Raw genomic sequence first — 17,683 nt, 5'->3', positions numbered from 1 at the left:
AAGGGTCCCACATGGCGCACAGACCTCTCCCACTGAGCCTGCTGCTCCCCTCAGCAGGGTACCTCATCAGACTGCCTGCTCTGCTCCCCGCTCTGGTGAATTCTCTCACCCTCCCACGCTTCTGACTGTACCCAGTGCTTGTATAAATAAATAAATTTTTTAAAAAAGGAATATGGGGATACCACCACCCTACCCTATGGATTACTGTAAAAATGACCAGTAATAATAATGATGCTACTTTAAGACATGATTATATATTTTGACTCACTTAACCTTCACAAAAGTCCTATGAGGAAGATACTATTATTAGCCCTGTTATACAGATTAGAAAAACAAGTTTAAAGTCAAGAAATCAAATGGCATAGTGTACCTATCTAGCACAGTGCCAAATGAGAGCTTGATAATCTCACTGAGAAATAGTTTCCTGTTATGTTTAACATGGCTACCGAGCTGGGAATACAGACAAATATTCATGTGATAATGACATCAGAAGTATAAAAAATATAAGGGACTATTATTAGTGACAATTAAAACTGACAATGTGTGAGGCACCAGTTTCTAACCTTAATGCAAGTGTCACTTCTGAAAAGCAGTGGCCAGCAGAACCAGAAGACTCACTGGGGACACTCTGGCATCAATTGCATTTTGATATCAAGTGCATCACACCAAATCAATGTCACAGATCCCCAGTCTTATAGTACATCTCATCCTAAATCTTGCAGATAGACCCTACCACCTTCTGTGAGATATACAGAAAGCCATATAATATAGATTTCCTTTCCTAAGATTGCCTTGGCTACAACAGGTGATAAATAACTATTTCATTGCTGATATTTATTTGCCTTGATGAATTTTTGTATTTGTTGATTTTAATGTTCAGATTAACAACAGTTTGGTTTCTACTTTAATTATCTCAGTGGTAGAATGCCATATATTTTTCTCTCTACACACATCTAAAGGAGTAACTTGATGTGAGACTAATAAGCTCTGCCAATTACAGTCTCAACAAATAGCGCCAACCAAAAATCATGAAGAAAATATTCTGGTTTCAAATTCTATTCTATAGTCATTGAGAACTTGGGAAACAAATCTTCTCAATTTTTGCATATATTTTAAGGAGCATATTTAGTACAAAGGGATGGACTTTAAAGCCAATCACTAGTTCTACTGCCTTCAAGCACATTTGATTCAAAATAATAATGTGGTAAAAATTTTGGCAAAACAAAAAAAGTCAGAAAGTCTTACATCTGTCTGCACTGTCTTGGGCTCATTTGAATTCAGAATTGGAAGAACTTCTGGAAGTGAATTCACTCTCCTCCGAGCATTTGACTCCTGGATCTCCACTGAAGCAGTTATGGGAATGGGACGCAGTTTATCTCTGATATTTTCCTGAAGAGTATGTGGAGATATAGTTAAACATGGTATAAATGCTACTGAGGAACTCCAAAGCCATGTTTCATTTTTTATTGAACAAAGGTTGCTAGCATTAATTTCAAGTATGCACATATGAGCCATAAAACCCAACTTCTGTCCCCTTAAAAAAAAGGAATTGACTGTAGCCTTCACCTGTAGCCAGAGGGTTTCTTCCATGCATGCCTTCTGCTTCTGCCTAGTCAGAGTTAGTTCTTTAGTGTATTTGGACTCAGAGCCATAGTTTTGAAAATGAACTCGTGAAGACAGCCCAGATTTCCTTCTTTCCTTTTCAGCCTCAAGTGTGCCCACAATAGCTAGACAGAGAAAACAAAAAACATTTATCTTCATGTTTCCTAATCATGTACTTGTTGACTGATTTATGATGTTTGAAATCAAGCTGTCCTTCCCTGCTCATTGCTATTACCAATGCTCTGAAGGCAAATTTTCATTGGGCCACCTGGGGGAGCTCGAGAATAAGTCAAAACCTCTGAACAGCACAGACGATTCAGTTTCTGGTTTACAGAATATTAAGGATATTAAGGATTACAGAAGGGGACTCAATACTCTCTAAGGGCCTAAACTGCCTTTTCCCCTCAAACAGTCCGATGTTTGAATGGTCTAGTGCTTGAAATTCAAAGCAGGTTTCTAGAGCCAGCAGCTCCTGAGGTGATAAAAATGCAGACCAGGTCCTAGCTAACCTACAGAAGCAGAATCTGCACTTTAACAGAATCACTATATGGTTCTTATACACATTAGGAAGCACTGATAAAGGACAATTGTCTAAAAGAGTAATAATATTAGAAAAATGTGGACAACAGGATGAGACTTGTCACTCCAAAAAAAAAGGTAAAACATTCCTTTTAGCAGCTTTGGGCCCATTTGTTCGCAAATATAGCTTCCACAAGCAGAGTTCCAACCTAAGGCCTAGAAGGCACCTCATGATCCTGATTACCTACACTAGTGGAGATTGGAGGTGAGCCAGGACTGGGATTATCAAAATCTCATTTTTGACTTCAGAATGCTTTCTTTGTTGTTCACTGGAGGTAGCTGCTAACGATGTTTTTTAATGGGCCAATACTTAAATTACTTACATTCATTAATCACTCACTAATCATCAGAAAGGAGAGCAAACCAAAGGGCATAGAGGGCCAGAGAAGGCAGGCTCAAGGGGAAAAAAATATCTGCTCCAGAAAACAGAAAATGAACAAACCAGGTCCTAATATTCACACTAGATTTGGAAGAGACCTCTTGAAAACATCCATTTTAATACGGTCTTCTTGTAGATGAAAAAATGGAGCCCCATAGAAGTAGGTGACTGGCTTAAGGCCATACAGTGAGGGACAGAGGCAGTGCCAGCTTCCAAGTCGCTGTCATAATCACAGAAGAAGACGCTTTATAAAGTCTCTTCAATGCTGACATTCCTGCTTGCTTTAGCCTCTGCATGAGTCACTCTCTCCCTCTGCCAGCTGGAACCTCTTCCTTCTCCTATCTCCCCCTGACCAGCTAACTCTGTTCCTTTCAGGTTTCAGCATGGACATCACTACCCCCAGGAACCTTCCTGAGCAACCTCCTGGGGGGACCCAGGGTATTCCATTTCTCCAATCAGTACACCTAGCCAACTGTGCTAAGCCATGGACAGGGACCTCAGCGGCTGTTCATCACCATATTCCCAGTAGCAGCACAACACCCGAGAGCAATATGATTTGAAGACGAGCGATATGATTTGTAGACTCCTGATCAGAAGCAGGAATGACCGGCAGCACATCAACTTACAGATCAATGCATATTTGTACACACACACATATGCATGCATGTGCACGCGCGCACACACTCACACAAGCATTAAGGTATTCCTAGGTGAAACGGTAGCTATTCAGATGTATAAGACCAAAATTTAGAAACACTGACAGTTTCAGTAGTAATTTCTGTGTCCATCTGAAGAATTCTTAAATGTCATGGCTGCCAAATGGAACACTCCTCCATCTTAGGCCCTCTGTAGCCTTGACATCATCCATTTAACAGTGACCTGCTAACTTCACCATGAACCAGACGAAGGCTCACATGCTGAGTGCCCCTCTCGGCAAAAGTAAGGGAGGGTGTGGGTGCATTAAAACCGTTTATCTACCAAACCCACTCTAACCTTCCCTAACCCTCCAGACAGTTCACATCATCTTAAAATCCTTGCAGGCCACCTTTGCTGACCTTTTGAGGGGCAAGCCAAGTAGAATACTCATTAAGGCTCAATTATAAATATCTGTATGTATGAAACACCACACTGAATTAAAATGGCCTGGTCAAACAATAAGCTCACATTCTCAGACACTGGGAACATATTTTCCATGTATTAACTTATGCAGCTTTGTGGAAGTTCTGTTTAATTTTATTTAGAATTTCCCAATAGAGTAGAAGTTCAGGTAATGAAAACAGGTTTTCTCTAAATGTCTTCAGAGATAAGAGTTCCATCCATATCAGACCATCAATAAACACTTGATTAACAGCAGTCACATAATATAAAAATCAACACATGTACTGTAAGCACATCATTAAAGCTAGAAGAAAGTTTGTGATTTATTTCAAATAATGATTTCAGGGGAGACAAGGAACACTCACAATTGCGATGAGACTACACGTCTGTAGTCAGACTGAGAATGGTTTGAGACAATGACAGACTAATAGAATAAAAATGTTTTTCCATTTCCTCTCTGTGCCTAGTCCGAGAATCACTTTACCCTTGTCCTACAGTTCACTTCCTAACACAATTGCAAAAGGCCAGGCATCCAAGTGGACAGATGTAAGATTACATTTGGGTAAAAATAACACAATCAGCCCTGAAAGGAAGACAGATCCCGAGAAGTCATAGAAGGTATCTACTCATCATTGAAAGCCACACAAAGAACTGTTTTCTATACGATAAGATGCCAGCTGTGTCAAAAAGCAAAGTGAAAGGCCACCATGCGCTCTATGTACCGCGTTCTAATACAAGACCCAAAGCACAGTTTGCAGACCCCCTGAGGGAGGCCGCGCAGGAGAGGGCCCAGGAGAAGGCACCTGAAGAAGGTCAGGGGGAGGAAGAAACCACCCAAGGACAGTCTGAATCTCAGGGTGATAAAGGTTAAGTGGGTCTAATACAGTGTAAATGGGATGAAGGGAGGCTTATTTGCCAAATGTTGAGATAGTCAAAGGGACATCATTTAAATAAACAAGGGGAAACCTTAAAGAGAACCCAGTACCTCCAGGTAGAGAAAAACCTGGGAAATTCTTAAAGGACAGAACCACTTTGTCCCTCAAAAAAGCAAAGCTGCCCGGAAAATGACCACAGCCTTACCCAGACTGCAATTCACCCTCCCGGTCTTTGCACTTCCTCTTTGAAATAAGGTTTATTTTAAATTCCCATGCCCCATTTTCACTCTGGGCACATGGCTCACACCTGAAGAGGTGTGGCTGGAAATAAAACTTACCAGAGAATGTCTTGGTCATAATCAGTACTATTAGAGTATCATTAGCCCTCAGCCCTGTCAAAATTTGTGGCAAAATCCTGTTTGAATAATAAAGAAGCAAAGCAGAATAATACCTTATAAATGACAAACTGCTTTCACCACATTATTTTATGTAGTTTCCCATCACAATCCTACTAGAGGCAATTTTTTGGCTGATGTGAAAATAAAAGTTCAAATTCTAAGAGACATGCTTTTGCTACGTTGTAGGGTTTCAGTCTACACCAAAGCTGGAAGCAGGCGCTGAGCCCAAGTGTCTGAATGGCCAGGGCCAGACTTCAAACCCTCTCAGGGGCCTGCACTCAGGCACACAGGCTGGGGGTTCTGGGCCACAGAGGCCCCTCTTGGAGGGCACCAGAGAGAAAGGAAAGTATAAACTGGCGATTATTCTGTGCAGTACTCCGGCTCCCGCAGTCACCCAGCTACAACCACCACCCACCACCTTACAACCACAAAACCAACTTTCCACACTGCTTTTCAAAGACAGAAATAGAGGAAATGATCGTGGTAACAAATGAGCCCTTTTCCACGGCAGTCTCTCCTAAACCATCTGCTCTGGAAAATTCAAATGGGGACCAAATGGAGAGTTTTCCCTCATGTGCTGTTTTCTCCTGATTAAAGAGAAGACAGACACACTTAATTCTTTAAATAAGAATTTGTGGCCACTTTGGTCATTGCAGTTTTATTTTTGTTATTTATGCAGAACTCTCAACCTGGCAGACAGAAAAATAAAATGTTTTTAATGTAGAGGTACTTACTTATTGAAGGATTATAACCAGTGGGTTTGGCAGTATATTCAAAACAGGCCTTAACCTTGAGGCTGTATAAAATCAAACACATATTTCTTGAAAGATGCATTATTACAGTAGATAAAAAATAAATATGTTTCCCAGCTTTCAAATACCCCCACTGCCCACTGGTGAGTAAAATGCTGGATAGTCACTTAACAGATTCCCCTTTTTCCTTTGCCCATTTTTCTCTTAATCTTCCCTATGTCTCCTCATGGCAACAGGGTCAGCACAAAGAAGAGGTGTAAAAGCAACGGGATCACCAGAACACAGCTGAAATGCTCACCATATCCCACTTGGGACCCGGCAGGATGTCTTCTGGTGGAGGTCAATTCTGTTAGGTGTCACAGTGACAGTCTTCTGAATATTAATCACGGGCCGGGATCTAAAGACAAAGGAGTAAAATCCCAGCTCAGCTTTTTGCCACCTTGACTATATAAGAGGAATTTCATATCCTAGACAGCATCTTAAAAACCACAGGGGACAAAATGTTCCCATGTGATTGCCCCCCTGCAATGTTAAAGAAAATGACTGTTTTTTTTTTTTTAAGATTTATTTATTTATTTATTTATACAAGCACTGGGTACAGTCAGAAGCACGGGAGGGTGAGAGAATTCACCAGAGCCAGAGCGGGGAGCAGAGCAGGCAGAAGGACCGAAGTACACTGCTGAGGGGAGCAGCGGGCGGCAGGAGAGGTCTGCGCGCCATGTGGGACCCTCCTCCGGTGGCCGGGGAGCAGCCGGGAATCGAACCGGCGCTGCAGAGGCTGCGGGCAGCTTCGCAACCCAGCGCTCAACCGCTGCGCCACCGGGAAGGCCCAAGAAAATGACTGTTAACCAATAATAATTTTAAAACTAATTATATGGTAGTTATTAGAAGTGTTTAATATAACATGTATTTAAAAATATAAGATATTTTGTAGTTTCAAAATTTGAGTTTTGAAATTGAAAGTGTATTATCTGTAATACGTAAAAAATTCGTTTGTGGGCAAATATTATGTCCCTGTCACCAAACTCCCATAGCCTTGTATATCCTTCCAGATATATATAAGTCTGTGTTTCTGTTAAAAATATCGACAATTATATATAAAAATACACATATAATTTTTCAATGTAAGCTTTTTATTCATATTGTTTGCATTTTTCCCTCACTTGTTAATATTTCAGAGGTCTTATATCAATTCAGAGGAACCTCATTGTTTTTTACAGCTTTGTATTGCACCATACCAATGTAATATCATTTACATAATCAGTCCCTAATCAGTAGACATTTATATCATTTTTAGGCTTTCTGCTCTTGTACATATACACAGGCATCCTGTGTACACACTCCTTACACACCTAGGCATCCTGTGTACATACACCTATCTAAAATGTAGGAGGAATTTCTAGAATTTTTGAGTCAAAGGATATCTGTAGTTTTACCAAAATGTCCTCCATAATAGATATATAAACCTGAACCCATAAAATACTTAAAGAACAGGGAGAGAGAAAAGGCAGTAGGGATTTGGAAATAGAAAGGACACCAGTACTGGAACTTTGGTGGAGGGTGAGTGAAGTATGTGCACACACGGAGGGGTGAAGTAGACTCTCAAAATTATATAGTCAGGAAAACAACTGCCAAATAATAATGCGATAATAAAAAATCAAACAAACCAAAAAGCAAAACACTCTCCAAAGAGGTCACACTAATACCTATCTAACACCTGGATGCTCACCATCAGGATTTCTACCAACAATGAACTTCAGTAATGCAGGTCATCCGAATGTGTCCATCTCACAGACCTGTATGCTCCCTAGCCCCCCCTCAGAATTTCCCATTCCCGACATGAAGTCATTGTCCTCTCACTGTTAGAACTGACTAACTGCACCCCTCAATGTCTCTATAAGCAAAAACTTAACCCTTAACTCTTCCTAGCTACATTCTGCCAGACCTCAACTAACCTCTCAAATACTCAAAAAGTTGGAATTACTCATCTTTAACCTTTCTTACCATTTAAAAACATCTTTGCTCTCCCTTACATATTATTGCCTACTCCCCACAGCCAAAAGGGTCACAGTGGGCCTTTAGCCTAACTCCTGCCAAAGTCAAAAAAAAGTAAGTCTGTAGTGGCTGGGGTGAGTGTGGAATGGGGGAGATTGCACTTCTCTCTCAGGCACTCCTCAGCCAGAACTCAACGGGTTCTGTGGTTTTAGGACCACATGGATTCAGTTAGACTGACTGCAGTGGGCTTGAGGTAAAACTGGCCATTCTGGAGAAGTGTTTCTATATAGGAAAACCGCACTCCAAATCCCAAATCCCTCGCTAGCTTGAACTTCTGGAATCAATCAGTAAGCAGTAAGGGCACAAGTACATGCATGTGTTCTCAGGAAAATGTAGGCCATAAGAGAGCAAATGCTGCCCACATTCCTTCTTTTTCCTTCATTTCAAATATTTACCTTTCTATTGTTATTTTACATGTAAACTGCTCCTAGTTTCTAAGATACTAACTAGACACATTCTTAACATTTTAAGAGTATATTTAAAAGGCAAAAATTCAGAAATATTTTAAACCTGTCGTTACCTATACTGGAGTGTTTTACATATCATGACATTAATGCCATTGCGTGGCATAAATCTCAAAAGGAAACACTAATACATAGTTCTGCTTAGACCCCATTTTTATTTGTTTTTAGGCACTCTACATATACACACAATTTTGAGTGCACAGTACAAATGAATCATGAAAAATATGCTTTAACTCATAATGACTCAGCGGTCTTTTTTATTTACTTACTAACTTTATTTATTTACTAACTACCCCAAAGTCTAGTATGTTTTAATGGGAAAAACTGAAAAAAACTAGGATTTCCTAGGACAGCAGCTGGGATCCTATTCTAGTAGGATGCAGGCTTAAAAGTTCAAGCAAGTCCTGGGCTTCCATTTCTTCATGTGCAAAACAAGGGAGTTGGTCCTTTTGAAGTTTACTTGTACATGATTAATAAGGAGGATAAAGTTTACAGGGTTCACAGCCAACCCACTCATAACGATAAGAAAGTAAAGAATATTAAAATAGCAATTACACACAGAGGCAAATATTCAACTGATTAAAGATGTGCTACCTGTTGGAGAAAATTAGTAAGTAAATTCTGGTATAAGAAGTCAAGTCTTGACACTGGAGGGTCACATTTCAAGATAGAACTATAAGTTCAAATGCTTTTTGATGGAAAACTTGCTAAAATAATTAAATGCTATATACTCTTCTATCTTTTGAAAATATTTTATATTTTAAGGCTAATACATATATAAACAGAGAGGAATAGGCAAAAGCACTATTTGTGGAACACCAGATAGAAAATAATCTGAATCTTTATTTAACTTAGGAAGGTACACAGTGTGACAGCTCAGGAGATAGGCTAGTTTCCAGGACTAATACTTATCAACTCCAACACAAACCACTACTGGTCTATCATTTTTTCCTTAGCTCTTTTCCCAACCATGCACATGTTATTTAGTTAACTTTATTTTTTTCACTTTTTCCACTGATCTCACTCATCCCAGATAAGTTTTTTCCCACTTATTTTCACTTGTTCTACTTTCACATCTAGGTATTATAAAATGACAAGGTTATAAGACAGTATGTACATCCTGGCCTCAATTATGCTAAATAAATATATACATTCACAGAAAGTAAAAACTAGAAGGATATAAACCCAAATTTGGAGTTTAATAATAAATGATGCTAACAGGGAAAATTTATTTCTCTCCACATAGTCTTTATACTGTCAAATTTTGTTTTTATCAAAATAAGTTTTAAAAATATATCTATGAAGTAAAAATTTGTACTAATTCTGATCTATCTTTTCCTCTGTTCAAAATTAGCAAATTTTATAAAATCTTTATACTATTACACCACTTATTTTCAAAAGAAAAATCTTCAAAATTCACACAAGCCTTTGCCTGTGAAGCACAGACATTATACATTTCAATTCAAAGGGTCAACATTTTAGTGTAACCTCACTGCTGAATACGCTTAACCAAAGTCAAAGGCAACGCACCTGAAAACAGTTACTGAGTCTGAGAGGGAACCAACAGCAACATCAGGGTAGGAATTTCTATCAAGGTCCATATTTCCAGCAATTGAATATCCAAAATAAGGCGTTTTACCCTCAAGAACCTGAAATAAACAAGTCAACAAGATGGACACATACAAGTTTCTTTTACACTGACACTGACATTTAAGATTTCACTCATAAATAAGTTATAATAAACTATAAGCAAATTATAAATATACATGTGATCCAACACTTCAGACATTTTATATCTTAAAAACAATCTAATTTATATTGCATCTCAAAGGATAAAAAAATCCATTTTTGATGCACTAGTTCACTACATTAAGTCAGAGTTTTTCCAAAACATTTTTTTCTATCTTCCCTCCAAATGTCTTATTCTCAAAAACAAGGTTTAATTTTTGGTGTTAAGTTCCCCACGCAGTTACAATACTCTCTTCCATTTGTCCAGTATCATCTACTTTAACATGTTACTAAAGGAAATTTATCACATTTCCATCAACTTAAGCTGTCAGGGTAGCATAATTTCTTTGGAATACCTTGATTCCTAACTTATCTGAGAAATATTTCAATTAAAACAGACAGGCTGTTGCATTTATATCTATGTCCAAGCTATTTTCTAATAATATGTTTTTAAAAGACACAAAATTCATACTATTGTAGATTTATTAGTAAAAAATGATTTGTGTGAGACTTCACATAATCCTAAATAGTCAATCAAAAGGCAAAAAGCTGAGACTGCTATTGCAGAAATCCAGGTTACTTAGTTACCTGCGTGGGTTTGGTGTTGATTCCACTCGCAGACCCATGATAGATAAATACCTTTCCCATGTCATCATAGGGCGCACCAACTGCAATATCTGTTAACAACATCACATTTTATTTATTTATTTTTTTAATAGAGGCATGTTTATTTATTTATTTATTTGTTTGTTTGTTTGTTTGTTTTGTTTATACATGCACTGGGTACAGTCAGAAGCGCGGGAGGGTGAGAGAATTCACCAGAGCCAGAGCGGGGAGCAGAGCAGGCAGAAGGACCGAAGTACACTGCTGAGGGGAGCAGCAGGCGGCAGGAGAGGTCTGCGCGCCATGTGGGACCCTCCTCCGGTGGCCGGGGAGCAGCCGGGGATCGAACCGGCGCCGCAGAGGCCGTGGGTAGCTTCGCAACCCAGTGCTCAACCGCTGCGCCACCGGGGAGGCCCAACAACATCACATTTTAACAAGCATCACATATTTAAAACATTCCAATACAACATTTTAAAATAAGATGCATAGCACTCACTATTGCAGATAATCAAGCAATCTATAAATATCATAACCATCTCACAGTCTGCTACGTACCTGGGTAGCCATCTTGATTAATATCCCCAATATTTTTGACAGCAATGCCAAACATAGAATCTTTAGTTCCATTAAGACGGATTGGCTTGACATTTTTCCACCTGCCTTGCTGGTTAATGTAGATATAGACTGCACCTCCAACTTCTCCATCTCTATCAAAATACTGTGGGGCTCCCACAATTAGATCTTGCCACCTAAAAACAATGATGGGAAGAACTGAACCACCAGCTAAAGTATCAGTGAGCTTAGAGGAAATACCACTAGCCCAGGTATTAAGAACATAAAAGAGAGATAATAGAAAGGACCGCAAATCTGGAATTGACATCTTATAAACTACAACATTTTTTTTTAATTTTAAAACTACAACATTTTTAAAAACTAAAGAGGCCTATAATAAGTTGCCCAAAGTAAGATACTGAAGAACTAGAAGTCAGTTTTCCAAGTTAGAACTACAGTGCAGAGAGAATCTCAGTAAAGACCCTCCCCTCCCACCTCAATTGGCATCACAGATTTACGTTGTGACTTTGCCACTCATACCTACTTTTAACACAAGAGTCTGGATGCTCCAACAGTCCCTTAAGAAGCCACAGAACAGAACCATATAGGTGTCATTTTTCAAGTAATTCCACCCCCACTTTAATTCTCACAGACCTATGATGCCAAGACAGCAATAAAAACTAAAAACTGAAGGTACAATCCTGAAGCCTGGGCAAGATGATGAGCGTCTACTGTCAAAGTAGAAGTGATAAAAACACAATGGCATGGTGGAAACCTGGCAGCAAAAATAGTCTTTGAATCAACTAATCTGAAAGAATGGCTTTTCTCAAGACCTACAGAAACCAAAACTGCAATGACATCTTTGTAAATATAAGATAATATGGGATACTTACCCATCTTTGTTAAGGTCCGCCACTGCCACGTCATAGCCAAATGAAGAGGCCAGACCTTCCCCATCAAATATGTGCTCAGGGAGAAGATGTGCAGACTTTTGGTCTCTTTTTAGCAAAACCACAGCTCCACTGTGATTGGCCCTTGGAGCACCAGATACAAAAGTAATCTCATCTTTAGAAACAATACCTTTCCCTGAATCCAAAGAAAAGCCTAGAAAAATGAAACACAGTTCACATCAAGCCTGTATTTCAAGAGGTACCCAATGCTGGTAACTCCATTGCTGTCTTCTCCCTTTGTCTCCCACCCTTCCCTTTCTATATATATATATATATATATATATGTATATGAACAAGAAAGAGTCACAGAGCTAAGAGATTTGACACAAGTACCAAGCAGTAGGCTATTTCCATTGCTTTCTATGGATACTGACTTTATTAAAAAAAAAAAAATCCACGTTATTTAGCATTTGTGTAATGTGAATTGTGAAGCATTCATGCATCTAAGAATCACTTCTAGTCTCATTTTAATACCAGAATTGTGCTAAAGGAGATCAGCTAGATACTGAATTACGGTAAAGTCTCATCATATACACAGAGCTACAACCTCACATAGCAGAACTGAGTGCACAGACAGCATTTCATTATTTTAGACCAACACAGTTCTCAGAGACAAACATGCAAACAAAATCATGATTGATGAGCCAGTATTTGAGAACCTGGTATAAACAATAGAGGTGAGCAAGTTGCCATCTATATCAATTATGGACTTGTTCAGAGGGTAGAAAAACGAAGAACACTCAAATATAAAATATCAGGTAGGATGTCAGGTTACAAAAGCTGAGATTTGGTAGCAAGCAACTATAAATGCCCACATGAAAACCATTCAGATTAAGTAGCATCTGTCCCTTTACAGGTGAGATAGACGCACAAGAGTATAAGCTGACTCTCCTCATTGGGCTTTATTTATGAAAAGCTTCACCACTACTGTTGCAGTTCTCAAATTGTGAAGTGAGTTGAAAAATATGAGCTTCAAGTTTACAACAGAATGATATAATCGAATCCAGCTCTGAAAACCACCTGGCAGCAGAGCCTAACTGTGGCATGCTTTTTATGTGTGCTTCACTTGAAATGAAATAGAAAATAAAAAGATTTATGCTCTGTATGGATCAAAAAAATTTTTAAATGACCATGACCAGGACAATTTATTTGTCATCTCAGAGGTCACAAACCTAGGTAGCTATTCATCATCATATCGGGGGTTGTGTCGGGCTGCTCCCTGGGAGGCTGTGTTTTATAAACAAACTGATCGGGATCTGTATAGGAAATGCTGGTCAAAAACAGCAGGCCTGCACACATGCATGGGGTGAAGAGATGGAAGAAAAAACAATTACACTTGGTAAGAGGCACAAGGGCTACTGCCTTTCTCATTGTGGGATGAGGCCAAACCTGCATCTGGCCAACGCCACCTTCTGTGCCAGCTTCCAAAATCTCGAGATCATTTTATTCCTAAAGCCCACTGATGTTTCAAAATGACAGATTCACAGATTGTATGACCATCTGAAATGTAATATGAACTTGATTTTTTTTGTGTGGCATCCACATTAGAGGAAGTCCGTTCTAAAAGTGGCAATAAAAAAAATGTTCATTATTTTCAACTGTTCCAATAATAAATATTGTTTATTTGATTAGTGGGTACATAAGACCAAAGTCCTGGTTTCTTGACCAGGATCATTAAAAATAATTACTTCTCATCATAACTAATCCCTAAACGACTCATTTGAAAGAGATTGTCTGTTAAAATATATTTAAATGAATTACTGGTTTGTTGATAAGACTTACCTTGTAATGGATTCTGCTTGAAAAACCATATTTGAGACTGCAAGAGATGGTGGTGTCCCCTTCCTGTCTTGCAAGGCCACTCACACCATTCATACACCTAGCTGCTTCCCACCCAGCTCCAGTCACTCTCACAAGAATTTCTTCCCTTGGCTTTATGAGTTATGTGGCCTTGGACTAGGAAATTAATCTCTCTAGACCAGTCTTTTTCATCGGCATAAAGGAGATAACATACTTATTTTATAATATTGTTGGGAAGATCACATAAGATCTGTAAAACAGTATGTAAGTACTTAAACTTACAACACATGGCAGATGCTTAACCCAAAGTACAAATTTTCTCTTCCCTTTTCTATGCTTTCACACAAGTTTTAGGCTTACGGGGAGGGAAGAGTGTCTGAGAAGTTTTTTTAATTGTAGTACTATTATATATTTTTATATATTTATACATGTAAACATTTATATACAGTTAGAATGCCGTATTATAAGAACTTTCTAAGTATATGTTTACTAACACATTGTTTAGTATTATTCACATATGCAGTCATGTATACACACACACAAACACACCTGCTTTTTCATTTTTATCTTCCATTGTTCCAGCATTATCTCTTGCATATGGGTATATCGCTATTTTTTTTAACTAGGTTACTATTTAGGTTTAGAAGATTTTTTACATTTTTTTCCAAGAAATGCACAGCAATTATTCTTTATGTCAACTCATACCAAGAATTAAAGCTTTTAAAAGCCTTTGTGTAATTACCATAATGCACATGAATAATTTAGGACACCCATTAGTAATGCAAACAAGCCTTAGGAGTTAAGGAATTGGCACTTAGACACAATCTGGGTGTCCTCAAAGCTGCTTTAGCAGTTCTGCTCAGCCTCAGTTAGAAAGCCCCTTGCCACCCGCCAGGGGCCCTGTGACATGGGAGCCCCAATCCAGAAGCCCGTGTAGAATGGTAATCACAGAGGAAGGTCCTGGAGGGCTTGACCCGCCTGCCACTTAAGAATAACTTCATAAATGTAGCTCTTAAAAGTATCTCTAGAAAGAAACACTAAAGGGAGAGGGAGGCAGTTCAGTTTACAGCTAACTTTCATGCATTTTTCCACAGCTGCATGTATGGCCTGTTTCAGGTGAAGGAGGCTGACATTATCTCAGAAAACAGGCTTCTGAGCAGGCAGGCAGACAATGGTAGGAGAGAATAAATTCGAGGGAGTCCAGATCAGAAGGAAAGATCCCAAGGACCCGTCAGGTCACCAAGGATCATCAAGACTTAAAAGCCCATTCATGCAGCCACAGGCCCCTGGCTCCACCTGGCCTATTATCGACAGGGAAGTCCAGGCTCCTGTGAGGGCAGCATTACAGAGACATGGGAAAGACAGGCATGACAGCTATGCTCGTTCCTACCTAAGTAACTGTTAGCAGGAACAGGAACTAGACTTTCATCATGGTCAGTCTCTCCACCAACTTCATAAGGCCCATCTTCAAAGATGTTCATGTCAAAAAAAGTATTATTCTTTTGCTCTACACGAACAATCCCTAAAGGAATCGAATGATAAAAACAACCAAAAAAAAAAATGAAGATGAAACAAAGTAAAATAGATGGTTCTAATGAACATTCCTCATGCTATTACTAAGTACAGGAAGAAAAGTCTTGAAGAAGAAAAGGCAGAAGAGAGAGATGATTTTTTGGGTTATTAAAGTTAAGAAGCCACGTTCATGTAAAATTTTAAGTCAAAGACATTTGTTCTAGTAATCAAAAAATTCCTCATGCATTTTCATGAATTACCTTTTAAATGCCATGAAACTAGATGGAAAATGGAATGTTTACTTAATGAAACTTTTTAAAAAAATTTTAAATGATATGGACCTGATATATTTTATATTCTCTATAATCCTAAGCCAAATTAGCTTCTTTACTATAGGGTAAAAGTGAAATTAATATTTTCTTCCAATCATTTTCAGATCTTTCAAACACTCCTAATTAGTAACTAATTAAAGAACACAAAATCACTGTATGACTTTTTAAAATAGTTAACATTTTAAGTTAGGCTTTATAAAACAATAAAACTTATTTCCCATCCATTAAATACACATAATCAGGGTCTCCCTGGTGGCGCAAGTGGTTAAGATGCAACCTATGAAGCTGTCCGCAGCCTCTGCAGCACGAGTTCAATACACCCCCCGTCAGCCAGGGAGGAACCCACGTGGTGCAGCAGACCTCTCCTGTCTTGCCCACTCCTCCCCTCAGCAGTGTATGTCAGTCAGTCTGCCTGTTCTGTTCCACTCTGTCTCTGGTGAATCCTTTCACCCCCCCACCTCTGGCCTGTACCCCAGCTTTTATATGCATAAATAAATAACTCTTTAAAAAGATACACATAATCGGTGTTTGTTTTTTTTTTGTTTTATTAAATATAGCATTCTAGTTTTGCTACACTAAAACTTTGCAAATTCAATGTGCAATTTCAATTAGGTCAAATAACCTATGTTGTGTCAAAATAATTGTTATGTTCAAGATTTGGATGGGAGGTAGAGGAGGCTGAAGAAAATTATTCCAAAAGGTTACTATGGCTGACAGTAGTATGATCTCGAGGATCATTTCTGATGGGAATTAAAACTTAGAAAATTTTTAATAGAAAAGGAAAAATTTTCCTGACTGGTAAAATGTTGTGTAACATAGTATTTAATTCAATTTCTCAAAAAAAAAAAAAAAAAAAACCTTATGTCCAAATCAGATGCATTTCTTTTCATTGTAGATTAGAGTTGGGTTACCTATCCTTTATAGTACAGTGGTTTTCTATACATGCTTAATTTCTTCTGAAATGCTAAACTTATATTATGGAAATTGACCGGGTTCATCTAGTCCAAAAAAAGGTAATTTTTTCCCCCTCCCTAGGTCCATCCCCTATTACCTATATCACAGTAACAATAAAACAACTTTTCCAGAAGTTATCTGAAATTATCTCAAATTCCCTAATTTGTCATCTGCCCTTCTAACTTTACTGCTTCAACAAAATGTGGCCTTTTAAGAAAGATATACAATAAATATTTACATTTATACACTTACTTGTATTCAGTACCACTCAATTCTTCTCAGTTTTCAAATTACTACCTTAAAATTTAATCCTTCAGCTTCATGAAACAGGCCAATGTAAAGTAGCGAAAACTACTAATATTAACATTTCCTCTAGAAAAAAAAAGCTAACTACTATATCAATGTAAATTACTGGTGGAGGGGGAAAACAATCTCTTACAACACACTTCTATCCTTACTTGTTTTTAAAAATCACAATTTAAGAGATTTTAATATTCCACCCAGCTTCAATAACATACAAGTGCCTTACAACACATTTTGTCTTAACTTAAAACATACTTAACAATTGTACATATAAAAGAAATTATATAGTTATTCGAACTTCTATTTCTATAAATATTCACATCATACCTTTCCAGTTATATGTGCCTGGGGCTCCAAACACAATGTAATGAAAGTCTTTAGTAAAAGTAGCAGCTACACCTTGCTGGCAAGAACCAAATTTCTCATGGCCTCTCAACCTGCCATCACAAAAACTCCAGTCTCCTCCATCCATATCATCTTCAATCTTGAGATTCTGACTCAGGACATAACACCGTCCAAAGATGTCCCTGGATTCCTGCTTTGTATTAACATGCTGCCTTTTTTCGTATCGATGAGCACATGTCTGCAAACAAGTAGAATAAAGTAACCCATTCATGTCTACAAACCTTACATTTTTTTACGAATTTATAAAATGATTAATAATAAAGAGGTTAACTCTGCATCCAATAATTAAGCTTGTTCTCATCCTGGCATCTTCTCTAACATGGCACTATCTAGCCATATTAG

At 38.3% G+C, this 17,683-nt stretch overlaps 1 protein-coding gene across 6 annotated transcripts in view; it reads right to left on the bottom strand.

Moving 5' to 3' along the window:
• The window catches only part of ITGA6 (integrin subunit alpha 6), a gene marked incomplete at both ends in the record, with an annotated part of 74,182 nt that overhangs the window by 17,221 nt on the left and 39,278 nt on the right, over positions 1-17,683 (bottom strand). For 4 of the 6 annotated variants that reach the window (XM_084236596.1, XM_084236597.1, XM_084236598.1 and 1 more), the window contains 10 exons: positions 1,246-1,389; positions 1,567-1,727; positions 5,666-5,727; positions 5,982-6,080; positions 9,733-9,851; positions 10,519-10,607; positions 11,089-11,282; positions 11,979-12,189; positions 15,226-15,357; positions 17,264-17,519. In XM_084236596.1, coding sequence (XP_084092722.1) covers positions 1,246-1,389; positions 1,567-1,727; positions 5,666-5,727; positions 5,982-6,080; positions 9,733-9,851; positions 10,519-10,607; positions 11,089-11,282; positions 11,979-12,189; positions 15,226-15,357; positions 17,264-17,519 — 1,467 coding nt within the window. Of the gene's footprint in view, positions 1-1,245; positions 1,390-1,566; positions 1,728-5,665; positions 5,728-5,981; positions 6,081-9,732; positions 9,852-10,518; positions 10,608-11,088; positions 11,283-11,978; positions 12,190-13,207; positions 13,325-15,225; positions 15,358-17,263; positions 17,520-17,683 lie in introns of all 6 variants that reach the window. The other 2 variants (XM_084236595.1, XM_084236600.1) reach the window with 2 other exon arrangements.

This window comes from Talpa europaea (genome assembly GCF_964194135.1).
Source record: "Talpa europaea genome assembly, chromosome: 1".
Taxonomy (NCBI): Eukaryota; Metazoa; Chordata; class Mammalia; order Eulipotyphla; family Talpidae; genus Talpa; species Talpa europaea.
Note: the sequence above shows the minus strand (reverse complement) of the source record. Positions and strands in the feature narration are given on the sequence as shown.